General features: G+C 37.1%; 1 protein-coding gene across 5 annotated transcripts in view; it reads left to right on the top strand.

Moving 5' to 3' along the window:
- Nucleotides 1-17,251, top strand: part of CFAP70 (cilia and flagella associated protein 70) — a 106,297-nt gene that overhangs the window by 31,643 nt on the left and 57,403 nt on the right. For 4 of the 5 annotated variants that reach the window (XM_037804777.1, XM_037804778.1, XM_037804779.1 and 1 more), the window contains exons 11-16: nt 5,729-5,854; nt 6,089-6,169; nt 8,486-8,577; nt 12,502-12,562; nt 13,745-13,939; nt 16,528-16,659. In XM_037804777.1, coding sequence (XP_037660705.1) covers nt 5,729-5,854; nt 6,089-6,169; nt 8,486-8,577; nt 12,502-12,562; nt 13,745-13,939; nt 16,528-16,659 — 687 coding nt within the window. The remainder of the gene's footprint in view (nt 1-5,728; nt 5,855-6,088; nt 6,170-8,485; nt 8,578-12,501; nt 12,563-13,744; nt 13,940-16,527; nt 16,660-17,251) is intronic. The other variant, XM_037804780.1, reaches the window with a different exon arrangement.

Genomic DNA, 17,251 nt, shown 5'->3' with positions numbered 1-17,251 from the left:
TCAAATCCCCACATTCATGAAAACTTTCTGGAACATGGAATAGAAAAAAATGAAAAATAATGTTAAATGTCTATTAATAGAGAAGGGCTTAGTAAATAATGATAAATAATAATGATGGAAAATGTGTCTATTAAAAAGGGTAATTGCTAGTACTTTGTTATAGACAGTTACATGTGCAAACTAATGCCAAAGTGACAGAGCATCTGTCAAAATATATTTCAAATGAATTTATTAAATTAAATGTGAAAACTATAAAAATAGAAGTGGCTATTAATTAAGCTATGAATTAAGGGAAGACTTCCTAAGCTTGAAAACAATGAAAGATATAAAAGAAAAGATTTAGATTATTAAAAAATGAAAAGCTTTTATATATTTAAAAAAACACCATAAACAAAATTACAAGGTAAGTGACAAAATGGGGAAAATACTTGAATCGTGAAAATCAGAAAGATAGCTAATATTCCTAATACAGTATTTAAGTACTTTTTAAAATGTATAGGAAAACCACACAAATTTTTTTAATAGGCAAAGTACATGAACAGAGAGTTCACCAAAAAATATATATACCATTGGCCAATAAATAAAAGAAGAAATATTTGGCCTTATTTATAATCAAAGAAATGCAAATCTAAATAAAAATAAATATTTTTTCCCTTCCAAATTAGACAATACTTTAAAATATGATCATGCCTCCATTGTTGGCAAGACGTGGTAAAACAGCAACTCATTTTCACTGTCAATAGGAGTGTAAGTTGGTACAAACTTTCTACAAGAAAATTTTATCAATATGTATTAAGAAGCTGTGCTGGTTTGGATGTATTATGTCCCCCAAAATGCCATTATCTTTGATGCAGTCTTATGTGGGCAGGAAACATATTGGTGTTGATTGGGTTGGAGACTTTTGATTGGATGTTTCCATGGAGGTGTGATCACTAAACTGTGGGCGAGATCTTTCACTGGATAATTTCCATGGAGGTGTGGCCCCGCCCATTCAGAATGGGCCTTGATTAGTTTACTGCAGCACTATATAAGCTCAGACAGAAGGAGTGAGCTTGCTACAGCCAAGAGGGACACTTTGAAGGATGCACAGGAACTGAGAGAGGAGCTGCAGATGAGAGACTGTTTGAAGACAGCCGTTGAAAGCAGACTTTTGCTCTGGAGAAGCTAAGAGAGGAAAAACGCCCCAAGAGCAACTAAGAGTGACATTTTTGAGGACCGACAGCCTAGAGAGGAACGTCCTGGGAGAAAGCCATTTTGAAACCAGAACTCGAGTAGAGCCAGCCATGTGCCTTCCCAGCTAACAGAGGTTTTCCGGACACCATTGGCCATCCTCCAGTGAAGGTACCCGATTGTTGATGACTTACCTTGGACACTTTATGGCCTTAAGACTGTAACTGTGTAACCAAATAAACCCCCTTTTATGAAAGCCAATCCATTTCTTGTGTTCTGCATTCTGGCAGCATTAGCAAACCAGAACAGAAGCTTAAGAAAACTTACATCTTTTCACATAGTACTCTAAGTTCTAGGAATCTATTTTAAGGAAATAATTAGAAGTGTATCCAAATCTTCTATATAAAGATATTCTTGATTAACCTGTGGGAAGCAGTGTATCATAATAGAAAGCTTATGGCCTCTGAAGTGAGGCAGCCTGGAGTTTGAATTCTGTAACTGCCATTTACTAGTGGGGTGACTGTGGGCAAGGGACTGAATTTTTCTCAACTTTAGTTTGTTCATCAGTAAAATGGAGACAGTGCTTATTTCATAGAATTGTTTTACATATTAAATGAGATACAATATGTTAAGCACTAGGAATTTAGTTGGCACACAGAAAATTTTAGCTAATATTTTTATTACATTAAAAATGATTCTTATGAAAATTTTAATAAGATGAGTGGATGCATGTGATAGTCTCTTATATTACTTTCTTAGGGCTGCTGTAACAAAATGCCACAAACTGGGTGCCTTTAAACCCAGGTATTTATTCTCTCACAGTTCTAGAGCCTAGATGGCTGAAATCAAGGTGTCGGCAGGGCCATGCTTCCTCTGATGACTCTAGGGAAGAATCCTTCTTTGCCTCTTCCTGGCTTCTGGTGGTAGTAGCTGTCCCTGGTGTTCCATGGCTTGTAGCTGCATAACTCCAGTTTCAATCTCCATCTTCACATGGGCTTCTCACCTGTATGTCTCTGTCTCTTCTCTTCTTAAAAAGATGCCAGTCATATTGGATTAAGGCCCACCCTAATTCAATATGATTTTATCTTAACCTGATTACGTCTGCAAAGACCCTATTCCAAATAAGGTCACATTCACAGGTAAGAGGGCTTGGGACTTTAGCATAACTTTTGAGGGGACACAATTCAACCCATAACATCTGTTAGATGAAAAATCAGGATATAATGCTGGATTCAATATGATCATAACTATTTTTTAAATGCACAGAACATATTGGAGAGGTGGTATTTCTGGCTGTGTCTAAGTGAGGAGGGTCAGTGAGCAAATTGACAAGAAAGCCGTTTTAGTGCTCCAGAAATTGACCAAAGACATCAACAAACTGAGAAGTGTTAATACATGAAAACCTATGGAGTTTGAGGCATTCTTGCCTGGGTCTGTTCCCACCCCCTTCATTTCAGTCCATATAAAAGTTCCTCCAGGGCAGAATAGGTTGTGAGGACCAGCAGCTTGGCTGCCACAGCCAGAGAAGGCTCTTACAGGTTGAAGCATTGAGTGAAGGACCCAGACCAAACAGTGTTGTTGATTGATGTGGTTATCTTGGTGGAAGGCAGCCAGGGTACTTGTAATGAAAGTCCCAGAGAAGAGAATAGAAGGGGCAGAAAAGATATTTGGAGAAATAATGTCTGAAGACTTCCCACATTTGATGAAAACATTAATCTAGATATCTAAGAAGTACAGGAAATCCCAAGTAGGACAAACACATAGAGATTCACAATATATACATGATAAACTGTTGAAAGGCAAAAGACAAATTTGCAAAAGCAACAGGAGAAAAACCACTCATCACTTATAAGGAGCATCAGTACAATTAATAGCTAACTTTTCTAGTGAAGCAATGGAGTACAGAGGTTTGAAATGACATATTCAAAATGCTGAAAGAAAAAAAAAAAACCTTTCAACCAAGAACTTTATATCCAGCAAATCTATTCTTCAAAAAATGAAGGTGAAGTAAAGACCTTCCCAGATAAACAAAGACTGAGAGAATTTGTTGCTAGCAAACCTGTCTTATAAGAAATACTAAAGCTTTGAAGTCCTTTGGCTTGAAAGGAAATGATACCATTTGGTAACTCAAATCCACAGGAGGAAATAAAGAGCACTGAAAATGGTAAAGTATGAGTTAATATAGAATAGTTTACAAATATATTTTTCTGATATCTTTACATCTATGTAAGTTATAAACCCAACAATATCACCTTATAGCTAATGTTTTACACAATCATGTCTTTCAAAGAATTTAAGAATAAAAATGTATGTAACAGTAGCTCAAAGGAGGAGGGATGCATATTGTAATCTCTAAAGTAATCCCTGGAGAAAATAACGTGTGTGTGTGTGTGTGTGTGTGTGTGTGTGTGTGTGTGTGTGTGGCAATTATATATTGTGCCAGTTTGAATGTATTATATCCCCCAAAATGCCATTATCTTTGATTTATCTTTGATACAATGTTGGGTGGGCAGGAAACATATTGGTGTTGATTGGGTTGGAGACTTTTGATTGGATGTTTCCATGGAGATGTGATCACTCAACTGTGGGTGAGATCTTTCACTGGATAATTCCATGGAGGTGTGGCCCTGCCCATTCAACATGGGCCTTGATTAGTTTACTGGAGCACTACATAAGCTCAGACAGAAGGAGCAAGCTTGCCACAGCGAAGAGGGACACTTTGAAGAAAGCACAGGAGCTGAGACAGACATTTTGAAGACGGCCGTTGAAAGCAGACTTTTGCTCCAGAGAAGCTAAGAGAGGAAAAATGCCCCAAGAGCAACTAAGAGTGACATTTTTGAGGAACTGCAGCCTAGAGAGGAACGTCCTGGGAGAAAACCATTCTGAAAGCAGAACTCTGGAGCAGTCGCCAGCCACGTGCCTTCCCAGCTAACAGAGGTTTTCCAGGCACCATTGGCAATCCTCCAGTGAAGGTACCTGATTGTTGATGACTTACCTTGGACACTTTATGGCCCTGAGACTGTAACTGTGTAACCAAATGAACCGCCGTTTGTAAAAGCCAATCCATTTCTGGTGTTCTGCATTCCTGCAGCATTAGCAAACCAGAACATATATCCATATGCAAAAATGACTGTTAGGCCTTTGTCTCACAGCATACATAACAATCAATTCAAAATGGATCATAGGCCCAAATGTAAAAGCTATAAACTATTAAACTTCTAGAAGAAAACATAGGAAAAAATGTTCCTGACCTTGTGTTAGGCAATGATTTCTTAGGCCTGACACTGAAAGCATGATAAATAAGTGGAAAAATTATATTTCATCAAAATTAAACATGTTTGCACTTCCATGAGCACCATTAAGAAAATGAAAAGACAAGCCATGGACTGGGAGAAAATATTTGCAGGTCATCTCTCTGATAAAGGACACGTATCTGGAGTATATAAAGATCTTTTACAACTCAATAAAAAAAAGACAAAATCCAATTTTAAAGGGCAAAGTATTTGAATAGGCATTTCACTGTAGATAAACAAATGACTAAAAAGCACGTGACAGAATACTCAACATCATTATCCATTAGGGAAATGCAAATTAAAACCATAATGAGGTCTCACTACATACCCATTAAAATGGCTTTAATAAAAAAAGACAAATGATATCAAGAATTGACAAAGATGTGGAGAAACTAGAACCCTCATATGTTGCTGGTGGGAATGTAATATGGTACACCCACTTCAGAAAACAGTCTGGCAGTTACTTAAAAAGTTAAACAAAAGCTTACCAAACAACCTAGCAAATCACTCCTAGTGAAGAGAAATGAAACCTGTGTCCACCCAAATACATGTATGCAAATATTTATAGCAGCATTATTCGTAATAGTACCAAATTTATAACATTTCAATGTCTAACAATTGGTGAATGGATGAACAAGGGAATACACAAGCAATTACAAGGAATATTCAGCAATTTTAAGGAATGAATAAGTACTAATACATGCCCTCTGAATACCTCCCCTTTCACCTTTATTCACTCCTTCCCTCTTTTTAGTCTGCCTTCTTTCACTCAGCATAATTATTTTGAGATTCACCCTTGTTGTTTGATTAAAAATTGTTGTAATATGAGTTTCTTTTCCAGAAACTATAGTTTGAATTTTTCCATGCAGAGATTTTACCTTGAACATTAAACTTGCCTTATTCTCCTAATAATAATTGATATGGCAGTAGTAATTAAATAGAATCTGTTTCTTGTACAGAAATGAACTCTGCTATTTAAAGTTAACTTGAATTATGTGTCAAAGATTAGTAACAAGCCAGGTTGATAGGTCTCTCCTTAAGACTTTAAATAAAATGGAAGGCAGCTAACTTTCTGTAGTGTTTTCACCTGTTCTGGAAGTAGGGCACTGCAATGAAGTTTTTCACATTCCTTCTATCTCTCTGATTCTATAATGTTGACATTATTTGGAAGATTACATGCTAGTAAAGAGTAATGTGGGTTTCTTTGGAGTATGTCTCATTGGCCTGTGATTCATTGTTATTCTTTTTTTTTTTAATCTTTTCAGACCAAGTGTTTATTCAGCTTGTTCCGGGATACTGGCCATAATTTGGTCCAGAATAATAAAATAGGAGGAATTATCTCTCCACAGTCCAAACCAATTATTTCTAAGAATCTGAGAGAAGATAAAATGGTAAGATGTAGTAAGGAAGGGCTAGAGATGGGGATGTGGTGGGTTGTTGGAAATACACACTTTTGCCTGTTTCACTACATTCCGGAAGCATGGACTGATTTCTCATTTGTTGAATTGCATCAAATTAGTATGTGTTTTGGCACAAAATGCTGATCATTGTATCTTACTCCCTTCCTGCCATTATTGGAGACCATGTAAAAATTCAGTTTTTGAGGTGTGTTCATTTTCTTTCAGCAAGCAGCTAGCATAAAATCTCAGAGTTCAGATACTCCTTTGGAAGCTGAACCCTCTGTATACCACAATCCAGAAGGACAGGTAACTATTCCTGAAGAGTTGGAAAATCAAGTTTAAATTCATCAGACCTTTACTGTGCAAGTCCTCAAGGCCTAGTGGAAAATGCTTAGGGCAGAAGATATAAGTTACCATCCCATATTTGCCCATGACTAGCTTATGACTTTGGCCAGATTTCTTTGTCTTATTGCAATTGTGTAAAATGAGTGGGTGCCAGGTTAACTTTAAGGTCCTTTCAAGCATTAAAATCCTACTATGTTAAGCACTATGAGTGATGCAAAAATGCATCATCTGCAGAATTTGTTCCTCTGTCATCAGGACACTAAACAGTCTCATGTGAGAAACAGGTTTTACTAACCATATTACCAAATTTTGATGAGTACTGTAATAGAGGTACAAATAATAGTTCTCTGTAAGCTCAGTGGAGAGAAAGATTACTATCTACTAAGATAGGCAGTCTCAGGGAAGGCTTCATGGAGATGGTATCCGAGCTAAGTGGTGAAAGATGAAGAGAATCTTTTGCCAGCTGAAGATGGAAGGAGAGGTATTTTGAGGCAAGGAACAACTTGAGTCAAGTTACAGAGAAGGGACCAGAATTGGTGTACATCAGTTAATTCAATGTAAGGGAATGAAAAGAAAGGAAAGATTCTAGAAGGAGGTGAAAAAGAAGTGAAGCTATGGTTAGCTTTTTTAGCCTTTTGAACTTTATCTTGAAGACTCACATCAAAGATTTATCTAAAAATTTTTTAATTAATTAATTTTATTTTTTAGAACTGTTGTAGGTTTGCAGAAAAACCATACAGAAAGTACAGAGTTCCTGTATACCAACCCCCTCCACACACAGTTTTCTCTGTTATTAACATTTTGCATTAGTGTAGTGTATTTGTTACAATTGGTGAACCAATATTATCATAATTTCATCATTAGCTAAAGTCCATAGTTCACATTAGGGTAGGGTTCATTCTTTGTATTGTATAGTTCAATGGGATTTGAAAATATTTGTATAGTGCTAACATATACGACAAAAAATTTCCCGTTTTAACTACTTTCAAGTATATAATTCAGTGGTGTTAATTACATTGAAAGTGTTATGCTACCATCACTACTATCCATTACCAAAACTTTCCATCACTCCAAACAGAAACTCTATACCAATTAAGGATTAACTCCCTATTCTCCACCCTGACCCCTGCCCCTGGTAACCTGTAATCTAATTTCTGACACTATGAATTTGCATATTCTGCTTAGTTCATATGAATGAGGTAATATATAATGTTTGTCCTTTTGTGTCTGACTTATTTCACTTATCATATCTTCAAGGTTCATCCACATTGTAGCATGCATCACTACGTCATTCATTTTTATGACTGAATCATACTCTATTGTATGTACATACCACATTTTGTTTTATCAGTTCATCAGTTGATGGACACTTGGGTTGCTTCCACCTTTTGGCTATTGTGAATGATACTGCTATGAATTTGGTATGCAAAAATCTGTTTGAGCTTTGCTTTCAATTATTTTAGGTCACATCAAAGATTTTAAGTAAGGGAGAGATAAGACCTCATCAGTGCTTTCGGCCAGAGCTCCAGCAGGAGTGTGAAAGAGAGAGACTGAAGTTAGGGTAGAGACTGGAGATGTCAGTTTATAGGTTTTGCTTATAGTGCAGGTGAGTGGTGATGACAGTTTGAGTTAGAGCAAGGATTATGGTAAGGAAAGCCAGAAACTTGCTTGGAATTAGGATGATTTATGGATGTTGAGGAAGAGGAAGTTACAGATCTGAGGTTTCAAGTCTTATTTCCTGGAAGGATAATGCCATTAAGAGAAAAGTCAAAAGAGAAGTTGATTTGGGGGAAATCATAAGTTCAGTTTGGGGCATGGTATTTAGGATGCTGGCAAAACATCTAGGTAGAAATATCCACCAGGTTGTAGTTGGTAGTTGGTGGTAAGTAGGCTGGAAGTGATTTGTGAAGAGGATATTTCTATAGGACCCATCAAAGAGGGTTAGTGGAGGAGTGAATGGCATTCGCTTAAGTCAGTCTCAAGAAAAGTATGAATAGGTTAAACAGGGCTTCAGCTGAGGTAGATGTTTCTAAGAAAAAAAAAAAGGAAAACCTTTTTTCTCCAAGAGATAATAATGTTGCTATATTTCTTTCCAGTTATATTTCTATGCAAAAACATTTTAACAATTGTGTATGCAGTATACTTTATATATAGTTGTGTATACAGTATACACAGTTTTCTCATTTTGCTGTATTGTGAACATTATTTTGTTACTAAAAATTTTTCATAAATATTATATTTTCTGAAAAGAGTGAATTAGAAAAAATGTCTTTACAGCAATATGTAGAAGCAGGGACATACCTTGTGTTGGAGATTCAGCTGGACAAAGCCTTGGTTCCAAAACGAATGCCAGAGGAGCTAGCCAAAAGGTATGTAAGAATAGTGCTCATACTTGTTCTGCAAAAACAATGTAGGCATAAATACCAGGAAGTTGATTTGTCCCCACAAATGTAATTTCCCCTGGGGTAAGCAGCAAACAGTTTTCTGTTTCTTTTTGCAGATAAAGTTTCTTTTGTTGTTGTTGTGTTGTTATTACAGAAGCAGTGTATGCTGATTAGGAAAAATATTTAGAAAATAAATATGAGCAAAAAAGTATAAAAAATACTTAGATTTTGACTCAAATTCAATATCTATCCATCTAAGTTCTTTTAAAGCCCCTGTATGTATACACACACACACACACACACACATACCCATACCACATATATAATATACAACTTTTTAATCTAGTTCGTATTGTACCAAAGTGCTTTAAAATCTTTTTTGAAATTTTAATATAATATGAATATCTTTGCAAGTCAATAAATATATTTGTGCAACATCATATTAATGCTGCACAGAAAACATCCCACTGTGTGGCTATATCATAATATCTTTAACCAACTTTCTGCTTTTAGACATTTAAATCGTCTTTTGCTGTTATTAAAAGCATGGCAGTGAACATCCCTAAAAGACATCCTAAGTCTTTATTTCTTTAGAATTCCCAAAAGTGGATCCTAAGTCTTTATTTCTTTAGAATTCCCAGAAGTGGAATATCAAGCAACATAGTTATCTAATGCTGTGTAACAAACCACCCCAAAACATAGCAGCTTATATCAACACTGTTTTATTACTCTTATGGCTCTGTGAATTGACTCCTGCTTGGAGTCTCTTATGACGTTGCAGTCACATGTCACCTGGGACTGTAGTTTTCAGAAGGTTAACTGAGCTGGCTATCCAAGATGGCTTACTCACATGACTGGCAGTTGATGCTGGCTGTCTGCTGGTTGCTTATCTGTTCTATTGATTAGAGTACCTACACAGCATGGTATGTTCCAAGAGTAAAATTCCAAGAGACCCAGGAAGAAGCTGCAAGGCTCTCTATAACATAGCCTCAAAATTCCCAGAATGTCACATCCATAATATTCTATTGGTCAAGCAAGTCACCAAGCTAGTCCAGATTCATGGAGAGGGGAATTAGACTTCAGCTCTTGATGTTAGGAGCATGATGTTTAGCTAGGGAGGAAAGGAAATGATGGCAGTCATCTTGGAGCCTGTTTACTATATATATATTTAAGGCTTTTGATAAGTATCCCCAGACAACCCCCAAAATTTCCAAAAAAGTATTCTGTCCGAAAAGTTCCACAAGTGATGTGTTAAGACTACCGTTTCTTCACACATTGACCAATACAACCATTTTAATTTTTGCCATTTTGATGGGAAAGTTTCTCATTTACTTTCAGTCCACATTAAAAAATCTTTTGTGAGACAAAACCTTTTTCCATATGTCTATTAGTCATTTGGAAGACTTCTTTGAGAATTACCTGTTATTTTAGTGGAGTATTCGTCTTTTATAACAAAGAGTTCTTAAACTTTTTTAAACTTTGCATTTGACCCCTTTCCAAAATATAGAGAGAATATTTGTTGCAAGTGACATATAAAAATAAGATTAATAATCTAGAAACAGAAAATTTAAAACTTAAAGCCATGAAAACAAAAAGGAAGGATTAAGTGGAATTGTCATGAATAAGCATTAACTATGAGCTTTCTAACAAACAGGAAAGCTCTGTGAGTCGTGCAGTTCTAATCCTAAAGGAGGAAGCACACTAAACCCAAAAGAAATCACATTTTTCCTGACATTAAATTCTAAAACCAGTTTCTCATTTGGGCTCCTACATTAGGAATACCAAGTGACAAAATAACAGTATCCTTAATGATAGATTTATAGCAAATGCAGAAGCAATTTTCTTATGACTGATTTATCTCCTGCAACTTTTTATCAATTTATCTTAACTATATAGAGTACTTTTTAAATTATGCTTAAACCAATTTTAAAAAATTCTTGGCATTTTTTGAGAGAAATGGTTTTGAGCGATACATTTTTTCCTTGGCTGTAGGGAGGGTAGAAGGCAGATTTCTCCCTAAAGATAGTTCAAGTGACAATATTATAGAGCAAAGGCTAGTTAGAATGGCATGATAGAAAACCAGACCCAATACTTACTAAGATTATTTGCCCTTGGTTCATGATTGAAGCACGTTCATACCAACCTGCTGAATCTTTGTCAGTGTATTAAGAATGTATACATATTTAAAAGCAGTTTTAAACTTATGAAAAGAAGCTCAAATCAAAACTACTGTAAAATACCATTGCCATCTTTTTTTCTTTTCCTGGTTGACAAAGAACTTAAAGTTTGATAACTCATTTTGATGAGAACATGGGGAAACAGGCCCTATCATACAGGGCAAGTTGACAATGTTTATTAAAGTGACAAATGCACCTATCCTTTAACCTGGAAGTTTACTTCCAGGAGTTTACCTTAACATAAACGCTCTTATCAAGGTCATTAGTGAGCATCACATTGTTCGATCTCCTGATTTGCTCTCAGACTTCATCTTGACTGTCAGCAGCGATTGACAAAGTTGATTCCTCCATCTCCTTGAAGCGCTTTCTTACCCCATTGTCAAGATGCTACACGCTCTTGTTTTTTTCCTTCCTGACCTTCCTCTTCTCTCCAGCCTCTAAATCTTGGAGTTTTGCAGAGCTCAGTTCTTGAACTTATTTTCCATCTGCACCCACTCCCTTGGTTGTATCCAAATCTCAAGGCACTAAATATCATCTATATGCTTATGGCTTCCAAATGTAAACTTCAAGCCTGTACCTCTCTTCTGAACTCCAGATTTGTATATCTGATTCCCACCAACTTCCTATCTAGGTAAGAGATACAGTAATCTCTTACCTGAATATTGGAATACCTCCTAACTGGTTTTCCTGCATCTAACATTCCACCCTTCCATTTATTTTTTTATAACATTTTTATATAGATATAATTCACTACCATACATTTCGCCCATTTAAAGTATACAATTCAATAGCTTTTAGTATACTCACAGAGATGTGCAACTATTACCACAATCAATTTTAGAAAATTTTCATCACCCCAAAAAGAAACCTCATACATATTAGCAATCACTCTTCATTTCCTCCCAACCCTGCTAGCCATAGGCAACCGCTAATCTAATTTCTGTCTATAGATTTGCTTATTTTGGACATTTCATATAAATGGACTCATACAACATGTGGTCTTTTGTGACTGGTTTCTTTCACTTAGCACAATGTTTTTGTGGTTTTTGAGTGAGAGCCAGATTCCTTAAAATATTCTATAAGGACCTTAATATTCCTGTACTCTACCTCCTTTCCTACTTCCTTGCCCACATATTTTCAGTCCAGCTAAACTGGCCTTTTGCTGTTCCTCATACATGCCAGGCACACTGCTGTATTAAGGCCTTTACACTTGGCTGTTCCTTTTGCCTGATACATCTTTACCCCAGATTTCTCCATGACTTGTTCCCTTGCGTCTCTCAAGTCTTTACTCACATGTTATCATCGCAGCGGGGCCTTGCCTGGTGAAATCCGCACCCCCACTCTACCCTGGCAATCTTCAACATAGTCTATCTGCATCTCCACATTATTTTTCTCCATAGCACATATCACTAATATAATCTTAATTATTTTTCTGGTTTATTGTGTTTCTCTCACTAGAATGTAAGCTCCATGATGACAAGAATTTTTGTCTATTTTGTTTAATGCTCTGCTCCAGCACCTAGAAAAATGCTTGTTGCGTAGAAGGTGCTCGGTATATATATATATATATATATATATATATATATATATTTTTTTTTTTTTTTTTTTTTTTCAGTGAATGAATGAATAAGTAACATTATAACATTATCTCTGGGGAGAAAACTGACTGGGTGGCTGGGGAATAGGATAGAACTTAAATCTGCAGACAATAAATTTTCTTTTTCTGATGCAGAGTCAAGGAAATGATTCCTCCAAGGCCTCCTCTTACCCGTCGGACAGGAGGAGCTCAGAAGGCAAGTGCCAGACCCAAGGTGAAACCACAAGTAATAGGCTGTTGAATGTGCATTTTGACAATTAGGCATGGCCTCTTCAGTATTTTTTCCAGAAGGGGTTGAGAAGTTGTTTGAAGATACATTTATTTTCATTCCTGGTTCCATTTGTGACCAGAGTTATATAGTGAATGGCATAGAGTATTTAATATTTGGCTGGTAGTCTCTGAGTTGGAAAGAAAAGCACATTTTATACTTAAAGTATTAATGAACAACATGTGACCCAGTCTGGTTTCAGACTTCCAATCCGTGGTCCTACCTCTTCAAGGCCTCTTTTTTTTTTTTTTAGAGAAAAGTTGTGGCTTTATAGAACAATTATGCATAAAACAACAGGATTCCCATATACCACCCTTTTATTAACACCTTGCACTGGTGTGGTACAGTTGTTACAGTTGGTGAAAGCACATGTTTATAATTGTAATATTAACTATAGTCCATGGTTTAATTTAAGGTTCACTGTTTATGTAGTGCATTTCCATGTTTTTTTTTTTAATTTTTATTCTATTACCACGTATATAACCTAACCTTTCCCCTTTTAACCACATTCAAATATATAATTCAGTGCTATTAATTACATTCAGAGTGCTGTGCCACATCACCACCATCCAGAAACTAAAGTATTTCCATTGTTGCAAATAGGAACTCTGTACCTTTTAAGCCTTAACTTCCCATTCCCTATCCCCACCCTGTCCCCTGGTAACCCATGTAACCTATACTCTAGATTCTGACTCTACGTTTGCTTTTTCTAATTTTTTCATATCAATAAGATCATACAATATTTATCCTCTTGTGACTGGTTTTTTCACTCAACATAATGTCTTCAAGGTTCAACTGTGTTGTATCAGAACTTCATTTCTTTTTACAGCTGAATATTATTCCACTGTATGTGTATACCACATTACGTTTATCCATTCTTTGGTTGGTGGACATTTTGGGTTGCTTACCTTTGTTGGCAATTGTGAATAATGTCGCTGTCAACATTGATGTGAAAATACCTGTTTGAGTCCCTGTTTTTAATTCTTTGGGGTGTATGCCTAGTAGTGGAATTAGTGGACCATATGGTAATTCCATGCTTAACTTTCTAAGGAACTGTTCAAGGACCTCTTTATCAGAGCTTTTTTTCTAATGCATTTTGTATTTTCCTAGGCGGTGAGTGACTACCACATGCAGATCAAGAACATTTCTGGAGCCATCCTGGATGAGTACTATACAATGTTTGGGAAACATGTAGCCAAACTGGGATACGAGTTGGATAGTGAAACCCTGGAGGAGCAGAAGTGTCAGCTCAACTATGAACTTAACTGCTCTGGAAAATACTTTGCTTTCAAAGAACAACTCAAGGCAAAACATTCATTTATTTAATTATTCCATAAGTTTTTATTATGCACCTCTATTTACACAGTTAAGCTTTGTTCTCTGGTTGTGTTGAGCTGTGCTCCCACTTTTCTTGCTGTTGGTGCCAAGAACATCCATAAGGAGAAGCTCCATTCCTATAACATCTTGGAATAGTTCCATATCCATTCTGAGTGTGAGCTTCTGAGAAATTAATTCTTTCTTGAGGCAAGGCCAGATTTGGGGCCAGATTTCGTGTTACGTTAGGAGGCAGAAACTACACCAGGTACTTACTCCATGTCTAATTATCTCTGTCTTCCATTATGAACATTTCCCTAGTGCGTAGAATCATTAAGACTCAAGAAATATTTACTTAATAATTTTTTGAATAATAATGGCTAACACTTATTGTTTACTGTGTACCAGGGACTTCCTAAATGCTTCATATTTTACTAATTTAATTGTCAAAACAACCCTATCAGGTAGATACTTCCCATTTACAGATGGGGAAATGAGACAGAAAAGGTAAGTAATTTGCCCAAGGTTACAGAGCTAGTAAAGAGCTAGTAAAGATCAAAGCAGGACTCAAATTCAGGCAGTGTGGCTCCAGAGCTCACATTCTCAACCACTACATGGTATTGCCTCTCCATGCACATACACTATGTGTCCCATACTGTATTAAATAGACACAAAGACAGCACATGGAAGTAATAAAGTGAAAAACAACTGATTCTAGTAGAGGCAAGAGGCTATTCTTCACAGGTGGTATAGACAGATCTCAGTTTCATTCCTGGTTCTACCTTTACTAGCTGTGTGACTTTGGGCAAGTAACTTTACCTCTCTGAGCCTCAATTTCTTTGCATATTGTATGTGAGGGATAATAATATCAGATGGGGTCTGTGCCAGTATGAATGTATTATGTCCCCAGAAAAAGCCATATTCTTTGATGCAATCTTGTGGGGCAGACGCTTTAGTGGGGATTAAGCTGGAATGTTTGGATTAGGTTGTTTCCATGGAAATGCGCCCCACCCAACTGGGGGTGATAACTCTGATTGGATAATTTCCATGGAGGTGTTACCCCCCCCATTCAGGGTGGGTCTAAATTAAGCCATATAAATGAGCTGACAGACAGAAGGAACTCAGTGCAGCTGAGAGTGACATTTTGAAGAGGAGCTACAGCCAAGAGGGACACTTTGAAGAAAGCACAGGAGCTGCAGATGTGAGACAGTTTGGAGACAGCCATTGAAAGCAGGCTCTTGCTCCGGAGAAGCTGAGAGAGGACAAATCACCCAAGTGCAACTAAGAGTGACATTTTTGAGGAACTGCAGCCTAGAGAGGAATGTCCTGGGAGAAAGCCATTTTGAAACCAGAACTTTGGAGCAGACACCAGCCACGTGCCTTCACAGCTAACACAGGTTTTCCGGACACCATTGGCCATCCTCCAGTGGAGGTACCTGACTGCTGATGTGTTACCTCGGACGCTTTATGGCCTCAAGACTGTAACTGTGCAACCAAATAAACCCCCTTTTATAAAAGCCAATCCGTCTCTGGTGTTTTGCATTCCGGCAGCATCAGCAAACTAGAACAGGGTCATTAAGAGAATTAAATTATATAATGCAAGAAAAGTGTCTCATTCAAAACCTGGCAATAATTTAGCTTAGGGGAGCAAAAAAAAAAAAGCTGTCCTGTCCATAGTGAAAGGTGATGTTTTTGTATAGCATTTTAAGCTTCTCCACTTGTTATTTCTCTTTGGCTTCTGTCTTAGTTTGGCAGGGTCACTATATCAAAATACCACAAATTGGTTGGCTGAAAAAACAGGCCTTACCTTCTCTGAAGTCTGTAGTGTTCTGGTGGTGGCTCCTGCCAATCAGTCTCTGCCTCTGTCACATGTTGAGCTGTCTCCTTGGTCTCCTCCTATTGCTCGCCTCCATGTCCAAATTTCCTTTGCTTATAAGAGCTCCAGTTGGATTGGATTAAGGCCCACTTGTTTCAGTTTGACCCTTCTTAATAGGATCTTCAAATATTCAATTTACAAATGAGTCCACACCCGCAAGACCAGGGGTCTTTTTGGGAGACATGACTCAATCTCCCATAGCTTCTCAGTCACCTTGAAGTTAGATAGTAATACCAGACATACATATCCATTTAACAAATGAGGAAACCAGGGTACCAAAATGAAAATTAATTCATGAGGTTGTACAATGGCATGATTAGGGACAGAATTCCATTCTCTGGACTCTCAAACCAGGCATTTCTCCCTTTCTCCCAGGAACCATGTGGCCACCATGAGAGAAAATGCATACACTTCATGCTAAGGTTTTGTCTTTATGACTCTCTTCATAGAGGCAGAATCTTATGGGTTTTGTATGGGTCCTGGATTGCCCCTATTAGTGAGATGGTAAAGTCAAGGAAAGAAGAAATCATAGAGTATGCTGGCTGGGGGAAATTCAGAGTGGTGATAGTCTTACAGTCATCAGGGGAGAAATCAATCTACCTCTGGATTTTCAACGAGCCTTAGACCAGAAGCCCGAGAGAAGCCTGTGCTATCAACTTGGTGCTGGGCTTTTTATCTGATGAGTGCTCTGTGTCTCTTGCAGCATGCTGTGGTAAAGATTGTGAGAGAGAAGTACTTGAAGACAACAGCATTTGAAAACCAGGAGGAACTGCAGAAGTTTATCAGTGAGCTGTATGTATTCTTGGTTGATCAGATGCACGTGGCCCTGAACCAGGTAGGTGCTCAAGAACTGAGAGCCCTTCCTTTTGTCTGAATAGCATCAAGGTATCCTCCAAATGATTCCTTCCTTTCTTCCTTCTTCCCTCCCTCCCTCCATTCTTCCTTTCCTTCCTTCTTCCCTCCCTTCCTTCCTTCCTCTCTTCCCCCCTTCCTTCCTTTATTCAGTGGAGATTTATTGAAGGGTTAGTTTGTGCTAGACACTGAAAACACAAAGATGAAGAAGAAACTCTCTAAGTTGTAAGACTAATTTGGAGGAGAACAAACAGGGTATGTTCCTTCAGTTTCCTAGAAAAATAAATTTTATGACCATCAGATATGTGATGGGATATGCCAAAAATAGATAATATTGACTATGTAAATTGTGAAACAAAAGTATCATCTTATTTGTTTGTAAACTTGTGTAATTTTCAAATTTTTCTACAGAATAAACTGTAAAAACAAAAACTATGAGTTTTCAGATATTAAACCCAACGGATAATGATACTTCAAACATGCCTTTTTTATCTGACTGGTGTTCTATGCTCCCACTCTCTTTTCTGTTTGTATCTGTATTTTCACAGTTTTCATCTTGTCTTCATTTATCATTT

This window comes from Choloepus didactylus, chromosome 15, assembly GCF_015220235.1.
Source record: "Choloepus didactylus isolate mChoDid1 chromosome 15, mChoDid1.pri, whole genome shotgun sequence".
Taxonomy (NCBI): domain Eukaryota; kingdom Metazoa; phylum Chordata; class Mammalia; order Pilosa; family Megalonychidae; genus Choloepus; species Choloepus didactylus.
Note: the sequence above shows the minus strand (reverse complement) of the source record. Positions and strands in the feature narration are given on the sequence as shown.